This window comes from Narcine bancroftii, chromosome 1 (assembly GCF_036971445.1).
Source record: "Narcine bancroftii isolate sNarBan1 chromosome 1, sNarBan1.hap1, whole genome shotgun sequence".
Lineage (NCBI taxonomy): Eukaryota > Metazoa > Chordata > Chondrichthyes > Torpediniformes > Narcinidae > Narcine > Narcine bancroftii.
The window spans coordinates 85409036-85429063 of NC_091469.1; the positions used below are offsets into that span (position 1 = coordinate 85409036).

Genomic DNA, 20028 nt, shown 5'->3' on the forward strand with positions numbered 1-20028 from the left:
GTATTGCATATCTTTTTCAATCCTTGACCCCATCAATGCAGGGGCATGTGAAGTACCCTGGGCATGGATGTCATCATATAACCACCTGGGATGTCCTGACAGTCATGTGTTGCTGGTTGGGTGATCTTTAAAAATTTGTAGTGCACGTCAGGCCTTTATTTTTTTTGCTGCTTTGGTCCATTTGTGGTGTAATGTGAGGTTCTCATTCCAAACATGATAGACTGATTTTCCAATATTTTGAGTTTACCAAGTAACATGGAATTTACCAGCCATAATTAAAAGTCATTTACTGGTCATTGCTCTCATAAAAACATTTCTCCGGCTTGAAAATACTGCAAAGAAAAAATTTTACTGAATTGTAATGCATTTGTTGATACTGTGCCTTGGGCAAGTCCCAACACCTACCTTTAACCAGTGCACTTTCAATTTCATTGCCAGCACAGGTTGTGACTGCTTTTTCGATCACCAAAAGACCAACTTCTCACATGGGTCTTTGGCACGATGAAGTGTGTTTCATGTCTTCTCAACATCCCATTCTAATTAAGCTCTTTCTTTTTATAGGTTGCACCGTGGGGAGAAATTGGAGATGGGATTTGAATTGCCTTTGGGGACTATTAAACAAAAAACAGAGTCCGGGGATTGCCATTGATGTGTAAGGTATTGTGGTGCCTACAGATGTCAGCAGCAACTCCAGCTCCTCAGCCACTAGCCACTGCTGGGACAGCTCTTGCCTTGTCTCCAGAGGTTATGAACCCCATCAAGTCTGGGCGAGTGACTAATCAACTCCAGTACATGCTGAAAGTGGTGGTGAAGACCCTGTGGAAGCATCAGTTTGCTTGGCCTTTTCACATACCAGTTGATGCGCAGAAGCTTAACTTGCCAGTAGGTCATGATATTTCTGAAGCAACACAGTTGTTATTGTGAAGTTCCTTGACTCAGGGTGACATTTGATTTATTTTAGCTTCAGTGGTTGCTGGCCTGTTGAACATGTGAGACATTGAGGTATAAAGAGGAGTTTCCTCATTCGAACTTTACCAGGTCTACCTTGTTATCTCGCATGCATTATCTCCGACTATCGGTGGAAAGTCTGCAGACACCATAATTTAAATAAAAACACACTGCTGGAAAAACTCAGCAGGTCAAACAGAGTACTGTCTGTAAGGAATTTGTACATTCTCTGTGTGTCTGCATGGGTTTTTGACGGGGGTGTAGGTTAATGGAGTGTAAATTGGGAAGAATGAACTCGTAAGGCCAAATTGGCCTGTTACAGTGCTGTATGTTTAAATTTAACCAACGTTTCAGGCTTGAGCCCTTCATCAAGGAATGAGCAAAATGTAGGCAGGTGCCTGAATAAAATCGTGGGGAGCAAGGAGAGAAGCCACCCTCCCCTGCACCTCACCCCCCCCCCCATCTGCTGGTGGAGCCATGGCCCTCCTCCCTTATCTACCGATTACCTCACCTGTGCGTCTGTGCCCCTTGCCCCAACCATTTTGTTTGGGCACCTGTCTACATTTTGGTCATACCCTGAAGGGCTCGAGCCGAAACAATGGTTATGTATATTTATCTTTGTTATATAAAATGCACTATTTGACCTGCTGAATTTCTTCACCATTCTGTTTTTACTACTGTAGTTGGTGCATTATGCGTACCTGTTTGGCTGCAGCAAGTAAGAATTTTGATGCATCTGTACTTGTTTGTAAGGCGTGGATATGCCATTATCTGGTAACTGTTGGGTTAGAGGAGAAATTCAAGCTAAATTACTGCTCCCTGATCACTTTCCCTTGTTTGCTAAAGAAATTGGGCAGAATTGTTGTTTTTGATCATTGTCTAATGTTCTCTGGGGAAGAGATGAAATCAGCTACGACCATCAGACCAGAAATACCCTGCCATTTCCCAACTCAGCCTCACTGCCTGGCCTCCTCCCCATTTACTGGCTAATCAAGAACCTATCAATCTCGGTCTTTAATACAGGTCGTCCTCAACTTACAACCATGTTCCGTTCTGACCGGCTGGTCATATCTCGAAATGGACGCAAGTCAGAAATTCACAGTATCCTTTTTATCGTTCGTCCATTTCCCTAATGTAAAGCCATTTGCAAGGGTAGGTGTCAGTATAAGTAGCTGTTCCCATTCAGGATCAGGTTTTCATTGGTCTGAGATTATTCCTTTCCAATGGCCAAGAGTAATCTCTGCCACAGCTGATCTCCGGCACCACTCCACCGCCTCCCCACTGCTGGTCCGCAACACCTCCCCAGCGCTGCCGTCAGACCATGACAACCCAGAGATTTTACAATGGTAGAGTCTGAAGTCCCTGAGCTCCTGCCCTGAAACCGGTGCACCCCCCCACCCCACCCAAGCCGACAGTTAGCCATGGTTCCTGTACCGAGCATACTTGGACAGATGAGGTGACTTCTTCGATGCGGACAGCACAGCACCCAATGTTAAGAATGGATCTGTAAAAACATAATTTTTATATTTACATATTTTATCTTTTTAAAAAATTTTGGTTGTAAGTTGGAGACTACATGTACACTGATGACCTGGCCTCCATAACTGCCTGAGGCAAAAAATTCCACAGATTTACCATCCTCTGGCTGTAGAAATTCTTACACATCTCTGTTCTAAATGGATACTCTTCAATCCTAAAGTTGTGCCCTCTCGTCCTTGACTCTCCCACCATGAGAAACAACCTTACCACATCTACTCTGCCCATGCCTTTCAACATTTGAAATGTTTCAATGAGATCCTCCCTCCCATTCCCCTAAATTCCAACGAATACAGGCCAAGGAGCTGCCAAAGTTCCTTCTAGTGAACCTCCTTTGATCCCTCTCCTACGTCAGCAACTTTTAAATGAGGAGCCCAGAAGTGCTAACAATACTCCAAATGAGGTCTTACTAATGCTTCATAAAGCCTCAGCATCACATCCCTGCTCTTGTATTCTATTCCTCTTGAAATGAATGCCAGCATTGCATTTGCTTTCTTCACCACCACCTCAACCTGCAAGTTAACCTTCAGGCTATCCTGCACAAGGTACATTTGCATCTGGGAATTTTCAATTTTCTCCCCATTTAAAAACTAGTCTGCCCTTTTATTTATTTTTTGATTGAATGTTTATTGACATATTTAAAGTTCTTGCTTCTGATCAGCACCAGGTTTAGTGGGAGTGCTCCACTCTACCATTGCGCCATAACTCTTGGAATGAAGTGTATGAGTAGAGACACAGGATGGGATAAAAAAAAAGATGAAATAATGAAATAAATAGAGTCCCAGCAAAATACTGATTAAAAGTTGACCTGCTGGTGGAAATGGTCAACAGAAAGCAAAAAAGGTTCTTGGATTTATTACAAGAGGTAATAACATAACAGGATGGACATAACAATGTAGTGCATGTGATTGGAAATCTGATCTAGAATTTTGTGGTATTTTCACAAGATTACTAGATAAAGGAACAGAAGAAGGCTCCACAACTCCACCATCAGATAAACCATTCTTGTGTAGCAGCGGCTACACTGCTAACTGAAGGATCGCACAACCAGACGGGTTGAGTTCAGTGAGCAAAACTGATTTATTGCAGGCTGTCTGCTGCTCTTATACTCCCAGCCCGGACCTAGCTGAGAACTGCGTTAGGGAGCCCCGACGTCACCGGGGCGTCACATGGGTCGCCAAGGGCGGGCTTCTGAGCCCGGTGCCGAGGTCGGGAGGAAACCCTCGACGGCGCCATTTTGGCCAGCTGTCCCGCTGTGTGCGTGACAAGGACAGCCAGTTCGCCTGCCTAATGGCGTACCGCCACACAGCGACCCCCCCCCCCCCCACCATAACCGGCAGCAATGTCCTCTTTTGCCAGACGGCCTCTCTTCTTGGGTTAGGCCACAACTACTAGTTCAGTGGGGTCGAGGTGGGCTGGTTTTAACCTGTCCACCGTAAACAGTTTCCTCTTACCACCGATGTCCAGTGTGAAAGTGGATCCTGAACGCTGGACGACATTGTATGGTCTTTGTAGAGGCGCTGTGGACGGGCCCCACATGATAAAAACGTACTCTGTGGAGTACAGCTCGCTGGGGACGTAAGAGGCCCGTGTGCCGTGTCTGGGTGGCAGTGGGGGTGAGAAGTCGTCCAACTGGGCCCGGAGGCGGGAAAGTAGACCGTTCGGTGACTGCTGGGGGTTGTGAGGTGCGTTGACGAACTCACTGGGTAGGGCTAGCGGTGCTCCGAGAACCAGCTCGGCTGATGACACCTGTAGGTCTTTGGGTGTTGAGCAGATGCCCAGGAGCACCCAAGGCAGCTCGTCCACCCAGTCGGGTTCAGTGAGGCGGGCTATAAGTGCCGACTTAAGATGGCGGTGCAATCACTCAACTACCTCATTGCCCTGTGGATGATAGGCCGTGGTGTGATGTAGCTCGATCCCCAGCCTTTCGGTGAGCTGTGCCCAGAGTTGTTTGGAACACTGAAACGGGCAACCCAACCGTTCAAAAGCACTCGGGAGCAGGAGTCCGTGGAGGCATCTGACATTGGGATCGACTCGGGCCAACGATTGGTGCGGTTTACCACTGTGAAAAGATAACGGTTACCTTGGGAAATAGGTAAGGGTCCTACGATGTCCACATGTACATGGCTGAACCATATACAGACATGTTCGAAATCTTGTACGGGCGCTCTGGTGTGCCTGTGTACCTTGGAAAGCTGGCATTAGTGCAGGTTCTGGCCCAGTCCTCAATCTGCTTCCGAAGCCCATGCCAGACGAAACATTCTGCCACCATACGACCGTGGACCTGATGGAAGGGTAGGAAAGATCATGGATATGGTGGAAGACTTGCCTGTGCCACTGCTGGGGAACCACTGATTGCGAAGTGCCCATGGACACATTGCACAGGACGGTGCCCTCACCATGGGGAATTGGAAGGTCCTGGAACCACAGGCCCGTGATGGCAGACCTGAAGGCCCACGTCTCCTTGTCGGACTTCTGGTCCCGGGCGAGCTAGTCGAAGTCGAGGCCGGGTGTCAGCGCGCAAATGGCCGGTTGTGAGAGTGCGTCGGCGACCAAGCTGTCTTTCCCCACCTTGTGCTGAATGTCGGTGGTGAACTCCTGACACGAAGGAGAGGGGACGCTGTGGCGGGCCGACCAGAGATCTCTTGCCATAGCGAGCGCCTGAGTGAGGGGCTTATGGTCGGTAAAAATGGTGAAAGGCCTCCCCTCCAAGAAATAGCGGAAATGACGCACCGCCAGGTACATGTCCAGCAACTCATGATCGAAAGCGTGATTGCCGTTTCGGGTATGTCCTCGGGGTACACCGAGATTTGGTGAAACCCGCGCACCAGGTCGACCTTGGAGCATACCCTCACACCATGCAGGATGGTCGTAAAGTCCTGGATGTGAGGGATCGGATAATGGTCAGGTACTGTCGCGTCGTTAAGCCGTCGATAATCTCCACAGGGGTGCCAGCCGCCGGAGGCTTTTGGGACCAGGTGGAGTGGTGAGCACCAAGGACTGTTGGAGCATCGAATGATATCCAGCTCCTGCAGATGCGGGAACTCTTCCTTCGCTATTGGGAGCTTATCCGGCATGGACCGGCAGGCCTTGGGTGGGGATGTAATGAAACACCCCGTGGTGTGGTGAGGTGGTGGAGAACTATGGCTTGAGGAGGGATGGGAACTCGTCCAGGATATGCTGAAACTTGTCCTTGGGCGTGCTGACCGTGGCCATCTGTGGCTGCTCTGTGTGGGAGGCGTTGAAGCAAATGAATTGGATTTACGGGCATCTACCAGTTGCCTACCTCGAATGTCGACCGGGAGTCCGTGGGCGAGGAGGAAATCGACAGCCAGGATGGCGGTTGAAAGGGACGAAATGGTGAACTTCCACGAGAACTTCTGATGGCCGATCTGGAAGTGGATGGTCTTGTCTCCATACGTTCGGATCTCCGTCGAATTGGTTGCACGGAGGGGAGGTCCTCGAGGCTGGTTCTGGGACTCGATGGCTGTGGCTGGGATGACGCTGATCTGGGCCCTGGTGTTGACGAGGAAACGTTGGCCACTGACTGAATCCCGCAGGTAGAGAAGGCTGTGTTTTTGGCCAGCTGCCACAGACATTAACAACAGCCGGCCTGCTCGTTTCCTTGGAACGAGCAGGGCTGACGACACTTCCCAGCCTTGGCTCCCTAGCACTGGCGGAAGAAGCAGAGGCCTGAATTGGATAGCTTGCTTCTGGCTATGCTCTTGGAGGCCCCTGCAGGGGCCGGGATTTCCACCGCAGTGCTAGAGGAAGGCTTGGCATGGTCATGCCTGTGACTTGTAACTTGCTAGACTGCTGAGCCCTCCAGGTATCGTTCGAGACATAGCTCCTGAGCCTTTTGAGCGACCTTCCTGGGGCCGACGAAGTTCTCCTGCGACAGTAATGGCCAGATGTCTTCAGGCAGATGGTCGAAGAAGATGCGCTCGAAGAGTTGGCAGTTGGTGTGATCACTCATGAGCGCGAGCTCGATTGGAGTTCTGTCCCCCACAGCGTCAAGGCACAGCATCCGATCGGCCCGCTGATGCCTGGAGAGGCTGAGGGAGCTGGTGAGCACCCATATGAAGGTCCTGCACTTATCTTCTGCGGGTGGATGCTGAATGAGGTGCAGCACTCATTTGGCGGTGGCCTGGTCCAGGTTGGCAACCACATGGTAAAACTTGGTCGAATCCGATGAAATCTGGCGGAGGTGAAACTGAGCCTCTGCGTGGCTGAACCAGGTCTCCGGCTCCTGAACCCAGAAGTCAGGAAACTTGATGGCTATAGCGCTGATCGAAGTGTCGTTCATGTCGGGTTCAAAGAAGTTTGAACCTATCAGGGTCACTAATTGTAGCGGCGGCTACACTGCTAACTGAAGGATCGCACAACCAGACGGGTTGAGTTCAATGAGCAAAACTGATTTATTGCAGGCTGCTGGGCTGGTCTTGTACTCGCAGCATGGACCTGGGTGAGAACCGCGCTGGGGGACCCTGACGTCATCAGGGTGTCACATGGGTCCCCCAGCGCGGGCCCCGACGGTGCTATTTTGACTGGCTGCCCCGCTGCGTGCGTGAAAAACGAGGCCATTTCGCCTGCCTAATGGCATACCGCAACACTTGCATCTAGTTCAAATTTTCAGCCTTTTCCCCGTATTCCTTGATACCCTGACTAATTATACATCTATCAATCTCCTCCTTAAACCCCCAATGTTCAGGACTCCACAGCTGTATGTAGCAATGCATTCCATAAATTCACAACCATCTAGATAAAGAAATTTCTCCTCAAATCCATTTTAAATGGGTACCCTCTAGATCAAAGATTGTGCCTCTTGCTGTGGACTCACCTACCAAGGGAAATATCTTATTCACATGTACACTCAATCATTTCAGCATCCAAAATGTTCCTATGAGATCCCCTCTCAGTCTTCTATATGCCAATGAATACAGTTCAAGAACCGATAAATGCTCCTCATACGTTAGCCCTTTCATTCCAGGAATCATCCTCGTAAATCTTCTCTGAACTCTCTCCAACATCAGAAAATCCCTTCTAAGATAAGGGGTCCAAAACTGTACACAGTACTCCATATGAGGTCTCACCAGTGCCCCATAGAACCTCATCAACACCTTACTCTTATACACTATTCCTCTTGAAATAAATCCCAACATAGCATTCACTTTCTTTACTGCCGATCCAACCAGGTGGTTTACTTTTAGGTTATCCTGCACAAGGACCCCCCCAAGACCCGATGCACTTTTAAATTTTCTCCGCATCTAAATAATAATCTGCCTGTTTATTTCCTCTTCCAAACTGTACAACTGTACATTTCTCAACATTGTATCTCATCTGGCATTTCTTGGCCCAAAACCATCCAAGTCCCTCTGCACCCTTTTGGTTTCTTCAACACTTCCTGCACCTCCACTTATTTTGGTGTCATCTGCAAACTTCACCACAAAACCATTTAATCATCGATGTACATTGCAGAAAGAAGCGGCCCCAACACCAACCCCTGCAGAACACCACTAGTAACAGGCAAACAACCAGAATAGGATCCTTTTATTCCCACCCTTTACTTCGTTCCTATCAGCAATGCTCCATCTAATCTAATATATTTCATGTAATTCAATGGACTCTCATTAAGCAGCCTCTTATGCAGCACCTTATCGAAGGCCTTTTGAAAATCCAAATATACAATATCCATGTCCTTGTCTATGCTACTTGAGATTACCTCAAAAAATTCCAATAGGTTGGTCAGGCAGGATCTTCCCTTCATGAAACCATGCCGACTTGGACCTATGACGTCACGCACATCAAGGTATTTCATAACCTTGTTCTTGAGGATCAATTCCAATAACTAATAGGCCTGTAATTTGCTTTATTCTGCGTCTCCTTTCTTAAACAGCAGAACTACATTTGCGACCTTCCAGTCCTCCAGAACCATGCCAGAGATTATTGATTCTTGGAAAATCATTTCCAATGCCTTCAAAATCTTCAGAGCCACCTCCTTTAGAACTCATGGGTGCACCTCCTCTGGTCCAGGAGACATCTATCTTTAGTCCATTTAGCGGACCAAGTATTTTCTCTAATCTTGTCTGTATTTCATTCTATTTCCTGAGAGCTCTGACTATCAGGCATATTGTTAATGTCTTCAACAGTAAACACTGATGCAAAATACTAATTTAATTCCTCTGCCATCTCTTTATTATCCATTATAATTTCTCCAGCATCATTTTCAATCTTTCCTATATGTACCTGTGTGTCTTTAGTATCCTTTTATATGTCATTTGCCAACTTCCTTTCATAATTCATATTTTCTTTCCTAAATACTTTATTAGTTTCTTTCTGTAAGTTTTTATAAGTTACCCAGACCTCTATTTTTCCACTAATTTTTGCTTCCTTGGATGCCCTCCCGTTTACTTTTATTTTAGCCTTAACCTCTCTTGTTAGCCACATTTGTGCCATTTTTCCATTCATAGTTTTAATTTTTTCTTGGAATATAATTATCCTGCACTTCCCTTATTTCTTGTATAAATATCATCCAATTCTGCTCTGCTGTCCCTCCATCTAGCTTACTTTTTGTAGTCAACATGGTCAAGTTCCTCTCTAATTTCACTATAATTTCCTTGGTTCCACTGAAATATTGACATACCTACTATCAACTTCTCCTTTTCAAATTTGAAACTGAATCCATCATATTAAGATCACTACTTCCTAAGGGTTCCATTACCTTTAGTCCCTAATTACCTCAGGTTCATTACACAGCACCCAATCCAAATCTGCCAGTCCCCTGGTGGCCTTTCGACAAGCTGTCTCCAAAAAGCCATCCTGTAGGCATTTCACAAACTTTCTCTCCTGAGATCCAGTACCTTCCTGACTTACCCAATCCCCTTTCAAATTAAAATCCCCCATAATTATTTTGACATTCTCCTTCTGACACGCTTTTTCTATTTCCAGCTCTAACTTATAGTTCACCTCTCAACTGCTGTTTTGGGGCCTGTGTATAACTGCTGTTAAGAGTCTTTTTACCCTTACCATTTCTTAAGTCAACCTATAAGGCTTCTACCCCTTCTGACCCAATGTCCCTTCTTTCTAGTGATTTAAAATAATTGTTTACCATCAGGGCCAGCCACACTATCCCCCTCTATCTACCTGCCTATCTTTCCGATACACTGTGTACCCAATCACATCCATCATTAAGCCATGTCTCAGTGATGGCCACGATGTCGTATTTTTTAATCTGTATAACAAAGTCATCTACTTTATTTCTAATGCTATGTGCATTTAAGTACAGTACATTTATACCAGTATCTGTTACTGATTTTGCTGTGTTTCTATTTGCACAGCAAATTTATCTGTCTGTCTTTTTTGTCATCTTTGCTGCAGAGGATATTTGACTTCGTTCTATTTTCCTCTTTCTCGACCCTAACACCCTGGTTCCCTTCCTCCTGTGAACTTAGTTTAAACCCTCCCTCGTAGCTATATTAAACAGCCCCAGCAAGATATTGGTCCCTTTTGAGTTCAGGTGTATCCCATACTTTTTCATAGGTTATACCTCCCCCAAAATAGATCCCAATGATCCGAGAATTTGAAACCCTGTCCTCTGCACCAGTTTCTTAGCCATCCATTCGTCAACTTAATTCTGCAATTCTTGCCTTCATTAACACGTGGCACAGACTGCAGGCCTGGGATCACAACCCTGGAGTTCCTGCTTCTCAATTTTCTTCCGAACACCCTGTAATCTTCCTTCAGGACCTCCTCTCTTTTTCGTTGGTACCAACATCTATCAAGACTTCTGGCTTCTTGTCCTCTCCCTTCAGAATACTCTGAACCCGATCTGAGACATCCTGCACCCCAGTGCCAGGGAAGGCCACACACCATCTGGATATCCCTATCATGCTCGCAGAATCTTTTGTCTGTTCTCCTCACTATGGATTCCCCTATAACCACTGCATTTCTCTTTTCTCTCTTGATCACGGCACTGGCCACAGAAGTGGCCCAATTATCATTCACAAGCTGATCCAGGACTGCATTTTGGCGAGAGGCTTAGTATTACTGGGGATTGTATGAGATGAGATGGTCAATGGTTGGTTTAGCAAGGTGGAGTGATCTCACGAGAAAGGTGATGGATTGAAGGGTAGATACCCATTTTGCTGGGTGCCCAGAACAGGAGATCAGGATCTTAGAATTATAGCTGATTGGCTTAAGCGCAATGTACGTTGAGATTGTGGAACAATGTAGCAGGAGCCTGAGTTAAAAATCAAGTTTTGTTTTTGAAGCAGGTTGCCAGGTCAGTGTATTGGAGAAAAGAGGAGACCATTGGAATGATTGGTGAATTCAATGGCTTCTGCTCTGCATTGTGGATTTTGTGGAATTGCTGGCCAAGGGCATCACTATGTCAAATAGTAGGATGATCTGAGGAAATTCTTGACCCATTGAGATGGTATCCATAAAATTTGGAATATTTGTGTGCAAGGATTTTGAACAGATTCATTGACAGCGACCAACTTTTTAATTGAATTTCTCATTCTTCCATGGACACAGGGAGAGATGGTGGGTCAACTGTACATGAGAAATTTGTGAGTTTTTGCCAAATATGTTTCAATTATTGTGCAAGATAATTTAATGGGAAAATTATGAAGTTAGCTTCTCTGTGACAGCTGGTACAAGGTTACTGTGCCTGTATGTCATTTGATATGGTAGCTCATCAGTCAATATATGTGAGGATAATGCATTTATATACTATGTATTCCCAGTTTTCTTGCAGGACATTAAATCATTTTTTGAAATACCTTACTTCCAGGATTATCATAAAATAATCAAGCAGCCCATGGATATGGGTACAATAAAGAAAAGGTTGGAGAACAACTATTATTGGAGTGCGAGTGAATGCATGCAAGATTTCAACACCATGTTCACCAACTGTTACATATACAATAAGGTAATGCACTCACAAATACATTTTATGGACACACCCATATTTCCTATTGGTTACCTTGATATCTTTTTTTTCATCTATCCCCTTGTAAGTACAAGTTGAGGGATTTATAACCTCTCAATCGATAGAAATCGCTGTAAATGACTAGCATTCAATTGATCTCAGGACATTCAACTCGACATCAGTTCCACTCGGCGCAAAGCTGCATTGTTTCCATAAGAGGCCAGGAAAGGTTAAATTCTACAACTGTAAAGAAAGTCCCCAGGCTTTCCTGAGAGAGATGGGGGATGAATGCAACAATAATAATCCAGAATTGACCCCTAAAAGCTGGGTGTTGAAAATATTCACTTGTTAGATGCCAGATAAATGAATTTGCTGGTTGCTTGAGATTGTGTGTCGTGATTGGCAAACTGCTGGTGACAGCAACTGTAAGCATTCATACTTTTTACCTATTTTCCATGATTTTTTTTTTTGCCAGTTGCTCCCTACTTGAATTCTAGAAAAAAGGGATTTTACTTGACTTAATTTATTTTCAGTATTTTCTTTCAGTGGCTGATGATCATCTGGATGTTTCCAGAATATTCCTTTCTTCCACAATAGCTTGTATCGTGAATTTATGGCTGGCATTGTGGAAGGATAGAATTAATATTCATAAGGATTCTTCTCCACGGGGTTGAACAGGTTAAAGGATGAGACTTGGCATATTTGATCAACATGAAAAAATGTGTGCAAAAGGCAAAGAAACCAGAGTGTAAAGGAGAGTTATTATAGGCAGTGGGTTGTTATAATCTTGTTGGCATTTCTTGAACAATGGATGTAGTTTCAATGATGTCTTTCAGAAATGGACTTTGGGGCGCAACTCAACTCTTTTCCCAAGTGAACAAAATACTTGAAATGCAGTGGGAAAGAGCAAGGAAAGGGAGGTATTGATAATTATACAAAGAGGTGGCATGTGGATATAACAAATGGGAACAGGAGTAGGTCACCTGACCATCTGCCATTCATCAGGTGGAGCTGATTTTTCACCTTTATCTTGCACTATTTTGAAATCCAAAAATCTGGAATTCTTTGTTTGAATGAATTTAATGTCTAAGCTTCCACAGCTCTGGGTCGAGTGTTCCAAAAGTTTACCACCCTCTGAATGAAGACATTTCTCCTTGTATCAGTCTTAAATGGCCTACCTTGTTTTCAACTGTAACCACTGGTCCCCAACTTCACAGGCAGGAGAAACACTACATTGGACTTGTAATGCCCCTTTCAGAATTCTATAAATTTTGATGAAAACGTTCATTTTTCAGAACTTCAAAGAAGTTCCACATAATCACTCTTCAAATGGCATTGAATCTTTGATGCAAGAAGTTCCTCCAAAGCTGATTAGACAATCCTCACAGTACTAGAGCTGCAGTCTCACTAAGACCTGATAAGACTTCTTCAGTCCTATAATCAAACACTCTCACTTATAGAGGTGTATAGTATTGGCCTCCAAATTATTTGTTACAACTGCATGCTGACCTTCAGTCACTTTTACTTAAACAGACTAAGTTCCCTTTGAACATCAACACTACACAATTTCTCACCATTGAACAAATACTCTTGTTTTTCTGTTATTTGCACTATCAGGGGTTTATGGCCAAAACTATTATAAGGTAGTATGAATCTTCTCTACATGTTCCCACACTCCCTCACTATGACTATGTCCACATCTTGCAAATGTTGCTCTTCTCTTGCAGCCAGGTGATGACATTGTGTTGATGGCACAGACTTTGGAGAAGATCTTCCTGCAAAAGGTTGCGCAAATGCCTCAGGAGGAGGTGGAACTAATGCCTTCAGTACCAAAAGGCAAAGGTCGAAAACAACCAGGTATGCTAAAGTTTACATGTGTAAAATAAATGAATCAAGTTAAAAGAAAATGGCCTCTTGGCACTGGACTTTCCATGTTATGCCAAAAGGACATCTTTTACCCCTGATCACATCAGATCAGAGGGCATCTGCAGAGACTCCAACTCATTCCTTAACTTGGATATTTAACAATGTAAATTATAGTTAAGGTTCTATGGGGTCTGCCACAGGAGAGCCTAGTTCTTCTGGCCCTGCATGGTGACGTCGGTCCCCATTTCTGGGAGTTGGCTGGTGGTGGATAGGTTCCCAGTTTAGGGCATGGGAATGGGGACACAACTCCCAGTTTCCAGTCATGGCTGTGTACTAGTTCCTGCTGATGATCATGTTTGATTTCTGAAGCCAATTCTGGCTGGGATTAGGGTTAATTCGTGTTGCTAGGCATCTATGGGAGACCAGTTCCAGTGGTTATTTGCGTCCAGTTGTCGGGCTGGTTGCCGAATACTGGTCTTACTGCTGAAAGGTCAGTCCTGCATGACATTTTTTTGGCTTTGGGAGCCAAGTTCAAGTGCTGCGGTGTTTGTCCTGCTTTTTCGACCAGCCTCAGTGAGATTCTACCTCTGAATCTGGCACTACACTCTGTGTGTCAAGTTGCTTCCAAAAGTTGTGTGAAGTGCCAGCTGCATAAGGGTGATATCTGGGAGGAATTTGTTCTCTGATTAAAGCCTCCACTGCCAGAGGTGTGATATGCACTAAGTCTCCCCAACTTTGGTTTGGGAGTTGCAATGCTCCTTAACCCATTGTGCTGGTGGTCATTCTCTGTAGGAATGCAGCAGGTGGCAGCAGTGTCTTCAGCTAGTGAGCCAACGGCTTTTCCAGAAGCTCCTCCTGAGGCCTCTCCAACTCCCATCATCATCTCCACACCGGTGCCAACCACCCTGCCCACCCAGGTCACGGCAGCTCCTGCTCAATCCTCCAGTCCTATGATGTCGGTGATCCCACCACCAGCACAGCCTGTTACCAAGGTAAAAGACCTTGCCATGTTTATTAGTCTGTCAATAACTGTACAGTAATGGGCTTGAAAAGTCCTGTGCCTGGGCAGCCAGAGTCTGAAAACATAAAATAAGATTTATTAATGTGTATTGCAGATTGTTTCTGTAAATTTGACATTGACATTGATTACATGAGAGAACCCAGAGAGTGGTAATGGATGATTGCTTCTCAGACTGGAGGCCTGTCACTCGTGGTGTGCCTCAGGGATCAATGCTGGGACCATTGTTGTTTGTCATCTATATCAATGATCTGGAATGATAATTTGGTAAATTGGATCAGCAAGTTTGCAAGTGACACAAAGATTGGAGGTGTTGTGGACAGAGAAGAAGGCTTTCAAAGCTTGCAGAGCAATCTGGACCAGCTGGAAAAATGGGCTGAAAAATGGCAGATGGAATTTAATGCAGACAAGTGTAAGGTGTTGCATTTTGGAAAGGCAAACTATTAAAAGGCATACATGGTAAATGGTAGGGCACTGAGGGGTGTGCTAGAACAGAGGTATCTTGGAATACAAATACATAATTCTCTGTAAGTGGTGTCACAGGTAGATAAGGTTGTAAAGAGAGCTTTTGACACATTGGCCTTCATAAATTATTGAATATAAGAGCTGGGATGTTATGGTAAAGTTGTACAAGACATTGGTGAGGCCAAATTTGGTGTATTGTGTGCAGTTTTGGTCACCTAACTAAAGGAAAGATACAAATAGGATTGAAAGAGTGCAGAGAAGATTTAATTGGATGTTGCTGGGACTTGACAAACTGAGTTACTGGGAAAAATTAAACAGGTTAGGACTTTGTTCCTTGAAGTGGAGAAGAATGAGGAGAGATTTGATAGAAGTATGCAAAATTATGAGGGGTATAGATAGAGTAAATGCAAATAGGCTTTTTCTATTGAGGGTAGATGAGATACAAACGAGAAGACATGGGTTCAGAGTGAAGGGGGAAAAATTATGGGGAGTTTTTTCACACAGAGTAGTGGGAGTGTGGAATGAGTTGCCAGCTGAAATGGTAAATGCAGGCTCAGTTTTCACATTTAAGAAAACATTGGACAGGTACATAAATCGGAGGGGTATGGAAGGCTAAGGACAGGGTGCAGATCAATGGGACTAGGCAGAATAATGGTTCGGCACAGACTAGAAGGACCAGACAACCTGTTTTCTGTGCTGTAATGTTCTATGGTTCTAAATTGTAAAACACTGAACTAAATAGAATCGGGTGGCACAGATAGCTTAGTATTTAGCACAATACTATTAGAGCACCAGCAACCCAGTTTAATTTCTGGCACTCTCTGGAAGGAATTTGTATGTTCTGCCTGTATCTGCTTGGGTTTCCTCCAGGTGCTTCGGTTTCATCCCACTCTTCAAAATGTATTGGCATTATAGATTAATCTGGATATTTGGGTGGCACGGGACTGTGGAGCGGAAGGGCCTGTTACCATTCTGTGTGTCTATAAAAAGAACAGATCCTCTCTGTTTTAGCACCCAATTTGTGGGATTCAGTGATGGCTAAAATCCTATACTTTTCCCTCTCGGGCAAGACCACTATTTCTAGCCTCCAACCCTGTCTTACTATTGTACTGATGAACTGAGGAACTGCTGGATTGTGGAGGGGTGGTAGTGATCATTGTATTTAACGGAACTTTTTCTTAGACTTCTTCCTGTCCTGACCTATAGATTATCAAACTCATGTTGTACCTTTTCCTGGGCTTGCTCAATTGGGCATTGTAGAGGAAGCTTTACTCTAAATGTAATCTGTGCTTTCTCTGCCGAGGAATGTTGCTGCAACACTTCTCACTTGTGTGGTATTTGGTAACATCCCCTTGTTAAAACTGGCTTACAGAAATTCTCCCTCATAAAATTCAGTCACTGGCCAAAGACATTCTCATTTATAAAATTCACAATCACTGGCTTATAAAAATTTCCCTTTATAAAATTCCTGATCGTTGGCCAAAAATCTGAGACATTGAATAAAATTTGCTTTGACAAAATATATTTTTAATTTTAATTTAGAGATACAGCATGGTAGCAGGCCCTTCTGACCCATGAGCCTATGCCTTCCAAATACACCCATCTGACCAATTAACCTTCTAACCGTGTACGTTTTTGAAGGGTGTGAGAAAACCAGACCATCTGGAGGAAACCCTCACAAACTCCTTAGAGATAGCGCTGGATTGAAACCCAAGTTGCTGGTGCTGTAATGGTCTTGCACTAATTGTGTTGCCCTTGTGATTAAATAGTAAATAACTAAAATGTATTTAATTTAATCTCATGGTTTTGTGATATGTGTGCAGATGATGGGGCTTCACGTTATAGAAAATGACATGTGGACCATTATTGTGGGAGGCATCTGTATGTACAATATAATATACTCACTGCTTGGATCCAGAATACATCTATTGGGAGTTGTTGCTTAGTGACTGAGTTGGATTGGAAGAAACAAGAGTAGATGGTTGAGGCTTTGGTTGACAGTTGGGTTATTAATGAATCTATTTTTTTTGATAACAAAAGCCTTCTCATGTTTCAGAAAAAAGGAGTGAAGCGGAAAGCGGACACCACAACTCCCAGTACTTGCGCCATCACCACAAGCAGCTCTGAGTCTCCTCCCCCCTCCTCAGCAGAGTCCAAACCTGCCAAATTGATGTCACGGCGGGAGAGCGGGCGCCCAATTAAACCGCCAAAGAAAGACCTGGAAGAGGTGGAACTTCAGCAGCCCCAGGGAAAGAAGGGGAAGCTGACGGAGCATTTGAAGCACTGTGACAGCATCCTGAGAGAGATGCTGTCTAAGAAACATGCCGCCTATGCTTGGCCCTTCTACAAGCCTGTGGATGCCGAGGCCCTGGAACTTCACGATTATCATGAAATCATTAAGCATCCAATGGACCTCAGCAGTGTAAAAGTACGTCAGCATGACTTCCTCCTGTGTGAACATCTAAGTAAGAATAGTACATTCTCAGTGAAATTGGAGATGATCTTATTGAGACAAGAAGCTTTGTGATTCATAACAGGACTGTTTCCAAGAGGTTTTTATCACTAGTTGGATGAGAAGAGTTTTTGTCAGTATAAGGGGAAATCACTTAGCAGTGAGATGAAGAGATTTTTTTTGCTCAGTGTTACACATTTTTGGAATTCTCTAGCTCAGAGAACTGTGGATGCTCAGTCATTGAGTATATTCAAAGGTATTATCAACAGTTACTAAGAGAACTAGTGAATTTGGACATCAGGATGGAAATCGGCAAGGCAGAGGATTAGCCATAATTTAAATGAATTATTGGGAAGGCTTCAAGAGCCTTCTGGTACACTCCTGGTTTCTTTTATGTTTCTATGACTGTATAGTCACTGTCTGTTGAACAATTTTAGCCATAGGTTAAAGTTGGCTAACTTTAATCTATGGCTAAAATTAGCCATAGGTTCATAGGTTAAATTGTGGTTTACCTAGTTAGCCATAACTAAGTTATGGATCCCACCTCCAGAATGTTATGTTCAGGGGAGGTTTGGGTTTGGTGAGGAGAAAGAAGGATGACTGGGTCGAGAGCCTGTCTTCTCGACGCCAACCTGCTAAGATTTGACTGTACATTGGATTCAGGTTGAGTCAGCTTTAATCTCAGATTGAATTGAGCCATCCATTTTCTGCTGACTCTTGTAAATAAATGGGCTTGGGCTTGACGGTTGGGCGCAGGGCCCATAGGTTTCTCTGCTCATTTGAATGGGTATGTGCTTTGGCCTCAGGCTGGCTCAGGCTGCAAAGTAATTCCAAGACAGACTTTGGTGTCAGGTTTGGTTTAGATTGGCCATGGTCAAGTTGAACTCCATCAGTGCTGCAGAGGAGAATGGAAGACAAATTCAGTGCTGAAGGTTTAAACTCACTTCTCCCTCACGTTGTCTCACACCCAAATAGCAATTCCACAAGCAGCAATTCCTCTTGCTGCTCTTGTGAGAGCTTGCAATACTTTTCAGAGCTCTGTAATGCCCAAAACATATAGCAGCCATTTAGGTTTTTTTCCCAAGTTTGGCTTTTGCATATTTTTTCTTTGCTAATGGTGAAACATACTTCAGGGGCTGTATGGCATACTCCTGTTAATAATCGTTATGCTTTGCTTTTTAGCTACCAACAGTTACTGTTGCTTTGCCAGTTCTATGTTCGTTCGAATACTTGACTTTCTGGCTCACATTACATTGATTATTTCTGTGATTGACCTCAGTGGCTGCACATCTAGATGGAATGTGAATGCACATCTGTGTGTAAATCCAGGCAGCGGAATCTGATCTCCTTGCCATTATACCTAGAGCTTGCTTTGTCAAGGTCACATGGCAACTTCTGGCAACAGCCACTCCATGTTAGGACCCTTTGCATCTTATAGAAAATAGTGGCAGGGCCCAGAGTGAAGCTAGTTAACCTTAAAATTAGAACAAGGCTATTCAGTGATGATGTTCCAAAACACTTTGGAGAGAGCAATGGAAACCAGTAACCTCCCCATTCCATCCCCACCAAAAGAAAATTCATTTAAAGTTGGTATTTTCAAGATGACGTCATCAACAACTGGAATTGCTATAACACCTTTAAAGTTATAGAAAATGCCAAACTACCCCATTGGAATGTGATCAAACAAAATTTGACACCTGACCATTCAGGAGACATTAGACAGAAAAGTTTTGATTAATATCTGAAGGAGGAAGGAGAGGTCCAAAGGAGGGGGGAGGAAAATCCAATGAGGAGGAACTGAAATTGCAGTTATCAGCTGTGAAAGATGTCAGAGTTGGAGAAAGATACTTACTTGTGCATGAGGAAATGAGGTTGGAAATGAAAAGAAGAATTTTGGATAAGTTGAAGTTTCTGCAGGTTTAAAAAGAAATGGAAGAGTATGAGCATACAAGAATGAAGAAGGAGCATATAATTACAATATGGAATTAAATTAATGGTCAAATTATGGTCGGGTTGGGGGGCGGGGTCTTTCACCTAAAACACACCTGGCTCAAAATATATGGGCACTTGGATCTAGAGAGGGGTCAAGTGTATTGAAAATTGTTATGAGCAGGAATAATTTATGACATTTCAGCAAATTAGAAATAAATATGGAGTTTTAAATACATCTTTTTTTTTTCTGTTATCTTCAGTTAAGATCTCATTTAAGGGACAAATTAGGTCCAGCACTAACCTTGCCTCTGGTTCGAAAGGGGAGCACAGAACATTTTATTTCAAAAATGCATTCCTTACTTCAGGCAGGAACTCCTAAACAAGGGCATGATAAATCAAGACAAAGGTGGGAATCAGATTTGGGTATAGAAATTGATCCATTTTGTTGGCCTGACTTATGTCAGGACAGCATAATTAATATGATTAATGGGCAGAGTAGATGTGGAAAGGTTGTTTCCCATGGTGGGAGAGTCAGGGACAAGAGGGCACAACTTTAGGATTGAAGGGCATCCGTTTAGAACAGAGATGCGTCGGAATTCCTTCATCCAAAGGGTTGTAAATCTGTGGAATTTGTTGCCACAGGCGATTGTGGAGACCAGGTCATTGGGTGTAATTGATAGAAATTGATAGGTTCTTGATTAGTCAGGGCATTAAAGGTTATGGAGAGAAGGCCAGGGTGTAGGGTTGGTGGGAAAATGGATCAGCTCATGATTAAATGGCGAAGCAGACTCAATGGACTAAATAACCTATTTCTGCTCCTATGTAATATGGTCAGTCCAAATTTGCCAGAGGTGGTTGGACTTGGTGACTCAGGAATTG

At 44.1% G+C, this 20028-nt stretch overlaps 1 protein-coding gene across 11 annotated transcripts in view; it reads left to right on the forward strand.

Moving 5' to 3' along the window:
* LOC138760790 (bromodomain-containing protein 3-like) overlaps positions 1-20028 on the forward strand; it is an 81317-nt gene that overhangs the window by 34525 nt on the left and 26764 nt on the right. For 9 of the 11 annotated variants that reach the window (XM_069931937.1, XM_069931927.1, XM_069931984.1 and 6 more), the window contains 5 exons: positions 562-882; positions 11279-11416; positions 13144-13273; positions 14075-14274; positions 16822-17193. In XM_069931937.1, coding sequence (XP_069788038.1) covers positions 649-882; positions 11279-11416; positions 13144-13273; positions 14075-14274; positions 16822-17193 — 1074 coding nt within the window. In that variant the 5' untranslated portion in view covers positions 562-648. The remainder of the gene's footprint in view (positions 1-561; positions 883-11278; positions 11417-13143; positions 13274-14074; positions 14275-16821; positions 17194-20028) is intronic. The other 2 variants (XM_069931957.1, XM_069931974.1) reach the window with 2 other exon arrangements.